The sequence below is a fragment of the Capsicum annuum genome, chromosome 2 (genome assembly GCF_002878395.1).
Source record: "Capsicum annuum cultivar UCD-10X-F1 chromosome 2, UCD10Xv1.1, whole genome shotgun sequence".
NCBI classification, from domain to species: Eukaryota; Viridiplantae; Streptophyta; class Magnoliopsida; order Solanales; family Solanaceae; genus Capsicum; species Capsicum annuum.
The window spans coordinates 152,536,788-152,542,814 of NC_061112.1; the positions used below are offsets into that span (position 1 = coordinate 152,536,788).

General features: G+C 36.8%; 1 protein-coding gene across 1 annotated transcript; it reads left to right on the forward strand.

The window, feature by feature from the left end:
* Nucleotides 1-709: 709 nt before the first annotated feature.
* Nucleotides 710-3,785, forward strand: LOC107860676 (scarecrow-like protein 9). The gene is made up of 3 exons (XM_016706118.2): nucleotides 710-1,000; nucleotides 1,116-1,203; nucleotides 1,461-3,785. The coding sequence occupies exon 3, from the start codon at nucleotides 1,466-1,468 to the stop codon at nucleotides 2,876-2,878; it is 1,413 nt and encodes a 470-aa protein (XP_016561604.1). The 5' UTR covers nucleotides 710-1,000; nucleotides 1,116-1,203; nucleotides 1,461-1,465; the 3' UTR covers nucleotides 2,879-3,785.
* The last annotated feature ends 2,242 nt before the right edge of the window (nucleotides 3,786-6,027 follow it).

A 6,027-nucleotide genomic window follows, 5' to 3' on the forward strand; every position in this document is an offset into this window, starting at 1 on the left:
ATGTCCAAACGAAAGACGTGTCGCCTACTGTAGTTGCAACAATCTAGCTAGATTTTTATCCATTTATATATTCACTTTTGTATTGGTTGGATCGGTCTAACAAACTTAATTTTTTTCCACACTGAATGTATATATTATGTTAACATCGGTTCATTGTACTACATTTCATTTCTTTACTCTCATAATAAACAATTAAAACAAGTAGGAAATAATCTTACCAAAGTTGGAACTCTCTTGCATATTATATCTAGTGCGTGTGTGTATATATATATATATTTAATCTTTTTTGAAGGAAGCTTAAGAGTAATTAGTAAAGTTGTTTCCATGTTATTAGGTCACAAGTTGAAGCCTTGAAAATAGCCTTTCGCGCAAAAATACAAAGTAAGACCGCATATAATAGATCCTTATGATCAAATTCTTTTTCAAATCCTACTTATAGTTAAAACTTCAGCACACTAAACTATTTTTTTTTTTAAAAAAGATAATAATGAAACTCTTGTGGCAAGACATTGTGTTTGCAGTGACAGCTTTGGCATGGTATTCTTTAACAAATATAATGAATAACGTTTAGCCTTAGGGTGTGTCTGGTCAGGAAGAAAATGTAGAAGATATTTTTCAAAAAAATATGTATATTTTATTTATTTTTTAGTGTTTGATGGATATGCTAATAAAAAATATTATTTTAAAAATGGTTGTACATATGTATCAAGGGGTGTACGAGTGGGTTGGTGGTGGAGTTGGAGGCGGTTGGGACTTGGGAAGAGACAATTCATTGTTTTCTCTACTTGGGGAAGAGTCATTTTTCTTACTTAATTATATTTATTATCAATAACATAAATGTCAATATGTCATAGTGCAAAAGCGATCCCCTTTTCCTACGACTTTCTTGAGCTGCAGACAAAAATTTAAAGTTGAAACAAACGAATAATTTCTGGATTTTGAAGCTAAAGGATTTGCAAAATTTTACAAATTTCAACTCTATTGTTCCAAATTTTACCAGGTAAATCCATCACACACTTTTCTCCTAAGGACCTTTTTTTTTTTTTTTTTTTAATTTTATATATATATATAACGATATTCAAGGCAACTTACGAATACCTCGACTAATTCTTCAGACCTGCCACCTCCCGCTGAACTTCATTCACCGCGAGGTCACACCGTTGGATGCTTCTATGTCTTAATGCTTGTTCCTTTAATTTTGAGGTATACCCCTTTTTTATCATTTCTTTTATATTCTTCATCTTGAATTAATTATGTATGTACTACTAGTTCATATATGTCGCCTCAATTTTTCCTAAATAATTAACACTGCTAATGGATAATAGAATTGATAGACTGATGCATGAATTTGACTGTCCTGTCCCCTTTATTTGATCTTGTTTATGCATTATTTGAATGTTCAATCTACCAGTAATAACAATTGGCATTTAGTTTAAGAGATTGTGCTTATGAATTACTAGGTTAAATGGATCCTAAGTTCAACACTTCTGTGAATGAATTTCATCCGGAGGATCAGTCAATATCTAGCTCTTCGGATCTGTTGAAGAGTAATGAACCTAGATGTGATAGTTCAAGACCTGAAAATAGTGAGCTAGAAGCAGTTTATACAGAATCAACAGTTTGTTCTGAGGAGTTTGATCGTGTCTTGCTGCTTGGCACGGGCAAGAAATGGGACGAATTAGCGGCTTATCGCGAGAGTATGAAGAATGGTGCAAGTATGGAGACTAGTAAGAACGATGATGTCGTAGATTTACCATCTCTCCTGATAAGCTGTGCACAGGCTATTGCTGCTGCTGACGATTGCCCGAATGCTACTGAACTGCTGAAACAGATCAGGCAGCGTTCATCTCCTTTTGGTGATGGAAACCAGAGATTGGCTCATTATTTCGCGGATGCTCTTGAAGCACGCTTGGCTGGCATTGGTAACGATATTTATAAGGTCATTAGCAATAGAAAAACATCAGCAGCTGATTTTTTGAAGGCCTATGATTTGTATCTTGCGTCATGCCCATTTAGGAGGATCCCGAATTATGTGTCAAGCATGACAATCATGTCAAAAGCAGACAATGCTACAAGGATCCATATCATTGACTTTGGTATCCTCTACGGCTTTCAATGGCCTGCGCTTATTCAACGCATTGCATTTAAAGAAGCTGGGCCACCAAAGCTTCGCATAACTGGTATAGAGCTTCCCCAACCCGGCTTTAGGCCAGCAGAAAGGATTGAGGAAACAGGACGCCGTTTGGCTATTTATGCTGAGAGGTTTAATATTCTGTTTGAATACCAGGCAATTGCCAAGAAATGGGAAACCATCCTACTCGAGGATCTAATGCTTGACAAGAATGATTTCCTTGTTGTAAATTGTCTGTATCGATGTAAAAACTTGCCTGATGAGACGGAACTAGAAGAGAGTTCGAAAACTATTGTTCTCAATCTCATAAGGAAGATCAATCCAGATATCTTCATCCATGGGATTGTCAATGGGGCCTATAGTGCTCCATCTTTTGTCACACGATTCCATGAAGTCTTGTCATACTTTTCAGCACTTTTTGATATGCTAGGAACTGTTGTACCCCGTGAGATACCAGAAAGATTGTTAATTGAAAGAGATATCTTTGGGAGGGAAGCCCTGAATGTCATTGCTTGTGAGGGCTTGGAAAGAGTAGAAAGGCCAGAAACGTATAAGCAGTGGCAAGTCCGTAATCTGAGGGCAATGTTTACACAAATACCTTTTGAACGGGAGATCATGAAAAGATCTATAGAAGCGGTGAGGTCAAGCTATCACAAAGACTTTGTAATCGACGAAGAAGACCAATGGCTATTGCTGGGATGGAAAGGAAGAGTAATCTATGCCTTATCTTGTTGGACTCCTACTTAAGAAACCTTTAAGGTATGCTTTACCATGACAGTTTTTTCTTCAACTATTAAAAGTGATGAAAATTTGCTATCCTGATCGCACGTACCTGGCAAGTTCATTCTCTTGTAAGGTGATTTGCTTTAATACTCAATAAATGAAGCTTTAGAAAATATTCTTTGCAAAGATGACGAAGTTGAATGGCTCGAAGATGGTCATTGCCATATTATGTTCCTGTCTATGTAGTATTTGTTGGGTTCAATATGTATGAAAAAGGTGTGAATGGAAAATAGAGGGACACAACCTTTGAGGAAAAGACATATTGTTTTGAAAAAGGAGTGACTATTCAGATAGTTGTGTCTGTTCAGAAAAAGACACAATGTTTTGAATGAACAGACATGACTCTTTACACCTTTTCAGATGAACCATTGCCACCTTTGGGAAGGGGCACTTTACGGCTATATAAACCCTGCATTTATCCACAGGTTTAGCCATGAAAATTTTTCTGAATATACAAACTTTTCTTGTCTTCAAAACATTCTGTGAGATCAATCAAATCGTTGAGTGAGTTCGAAGAGATTTCAATTGTTTGAGATACCGCTATAGTTGGTTTGTTTGGCCATTTTATCCTGGGAGGAAAATTCCATAACCTCGGGTACTTGAGGGGAATTATTTCCTTAAGGACACTCCGTGAATTTGGAGGATTTGACCATTTCTGTTTCATCTCAATTTCTGAAAAATAAAACACACTTCTTTGAAAGATTATTTTAATCTTGTGTTGAGGGTGTTGTTGTACTTCATAGTGTTTTTGTTTTAAACTTGAACTAGTGTTGAAGTAGTGTTGCGAAAATACAGATTGTGTGTACCCGAAAAACTACAGTATTATTGTAATCTAAAGTTTGATCACAAATCCAAATCGTATTCTTGTCAATTTGTTTCATTTCTTTATCTATCATTTAGCTTTCTATGTGACCTAGAGTAACTTGTTAATGTGAAAGGGTGCCGTGGAGTAATCGGTAAAGTTTTTGTTGCGTGACCTGGAAGTCACGTATTCCAGCCGTAGAAATAGCCTCTTGCAGGAATGCAAGGTAAGGCATGTACAATAATGTAACGACCAACTCCTTGATGAAATGTATGAACTATGCGTTTCTGTATGATGTAATTGTTTTACCCCTCCTCGTAGTTGCATTATGGTATTTTTGGGATGTGGGGGTGATTGGCATGATTTTCAATGCATTTTGGTACCATTTATACGAGGGTAATGCCAGCTAGGGGTGTGCATCGGTCGGTTCTATTCAATTTTACATATTATTGGTTTAATTTATCGATTTTCGTTTTTTAAATACGCTAAATCAATAACCAAATTAATAAGATACTTTTTACCATGTTTTAGTCCTTAACGATTCGATTTTCGATCTAACCGATAAGAAAATATCATAAAATAAAAATAGTAGTAACTAACATGAAAAAAATCGAATCTTAGTTGCAAACAAAAATCCTACATAATGTGTTTTAATTTACATGAATCTTCAAGTTTGAACTAAATGTTGTTAGGAGAAATTAAAAGTTTGTATAATTGAAATAATAGGTTTGTTAATTTGTAGAGATTAAAGGAAAATATATAATAAGTCGTACACACACACATATATAGTCTTATTGGGTTATCGTTTTACCCAATAATCCAATAACAATAAATTAATAACATTTTTATCGATTTGATTTATCAGTTGGTTCAGTTTTTACACACCCCTAATGGCAGCTAGGCAGAGAAGGGTCCCACCTACAAGAAGGAGAGTTTTTTTTTATTAATAAGATATGCATTAATAATAAAGATAACGATAATTACATAAGTTCATGAGCCTAGTTTGGGTCAAGTACAAAAACAGGTGGGCTACTCCCAAAGGAAGGTACAGATGGCAAAGCATCCCTACGATAGCAAGTTCCTATCTTATCCGTCCAAACTTCATGGGCTACAAAAGAGGGGAAGGGGCATCCAAAAATATATGATCAGCAAATTGGTTACTGTTTACTCCTTCCTTGGCCAAAGCATCCACAACCCTATTTTGCCCTCTATAACTGTGCCGAACTGGTGGATGACTCATCCTTTGCATCAGAGATCTGCAAGCATCAAGAATGGAATTGTATAATAAGTGGCCATGTTGTAGCATCACAATAATTAGCTGGGAATCAGTGTTGATCTCAATAGAAAATCAGTTTTGACCATAAACCAATGTGAGACCCCTAAGTAAGGCTAAGAGTTCTATATGAGTATTAGTAGTATGATGAAAACTTTGGTAGAATCCCTCCACCCAGTTCCCACTAGAGTCACGAATCACTCCCCTAATATCTTTTTTTCCTGAATTACCCTTGCAAGCACCATCCGTGTTAAGCTTGTAATGTGAGTTGGGAGGGGGCGTTCAACATAAGGAAATATAAATACGAGGAGCCGAGGAGCTATGCTTAGATAAGTGGAAGAATTCTACTACCTCAGAATAGGCATTTCTAAAACTGGGACGGCCATAAAGATGGTTGAAGAGGTTGTTGTTCCTATTTTTTCAGATATGTCAAAAGGCAGTAAGAAAGGAGTGTGAACGAAGGAGTGAGGTTATCAAAGGTGGTAGCAAGGAGATACTTCCAAGATCCAAATCAATTAGAAGGGAAGAAGAGCTGGTTAGTGATGATGAAGTCACCTTAGTAAGCATGAACTAAACCTGCCCAAAAGGAGGATTCACTAGTGCAATAGAGGAAGATGTAAGAGATGTCCTCACATGGATAGGAACAGGACCCACAGGTGGTGTTAATGTCTATGCCTCTATGAGTCAAGGTGTCTTTAGTAGGGAGGCTCTGATGTTGCAACAACCAAAGGAAGAATTGCAACTTAGGAGGAATATTAGAAAGTCAGATCCAGTTCTAAGAGTTTTGAGGTGGGAGTAGTAGTAGACCCTCTTTGGCTAAGAAATGAATAAGCACTCTTGCAAGAGAAGGATAGTTACAATAACAAGGATTTGGGCTGCTGAAAGACTTGGACGGCGGCTGGCCATGGCCCCCGCAAGCGCAAGGGCGGACCCACATGGAGTTCTCCGGGTACGCGAGCACCCACTGAACTCATATCGAACTTTATATATGTATATGAAAATTAAGAAAAATCGTATATAATCTAATCAGTTAATACC

Excerpts from the sequence above, each read along its gene's own strand:
- LOC107860676 (XM_016706118.2), top strand. The coding sequence starts at position 1,466 with ATGGATCCTAAGTTCAACACTTCTGTGAATGAATTTCATCCGGAGGAT.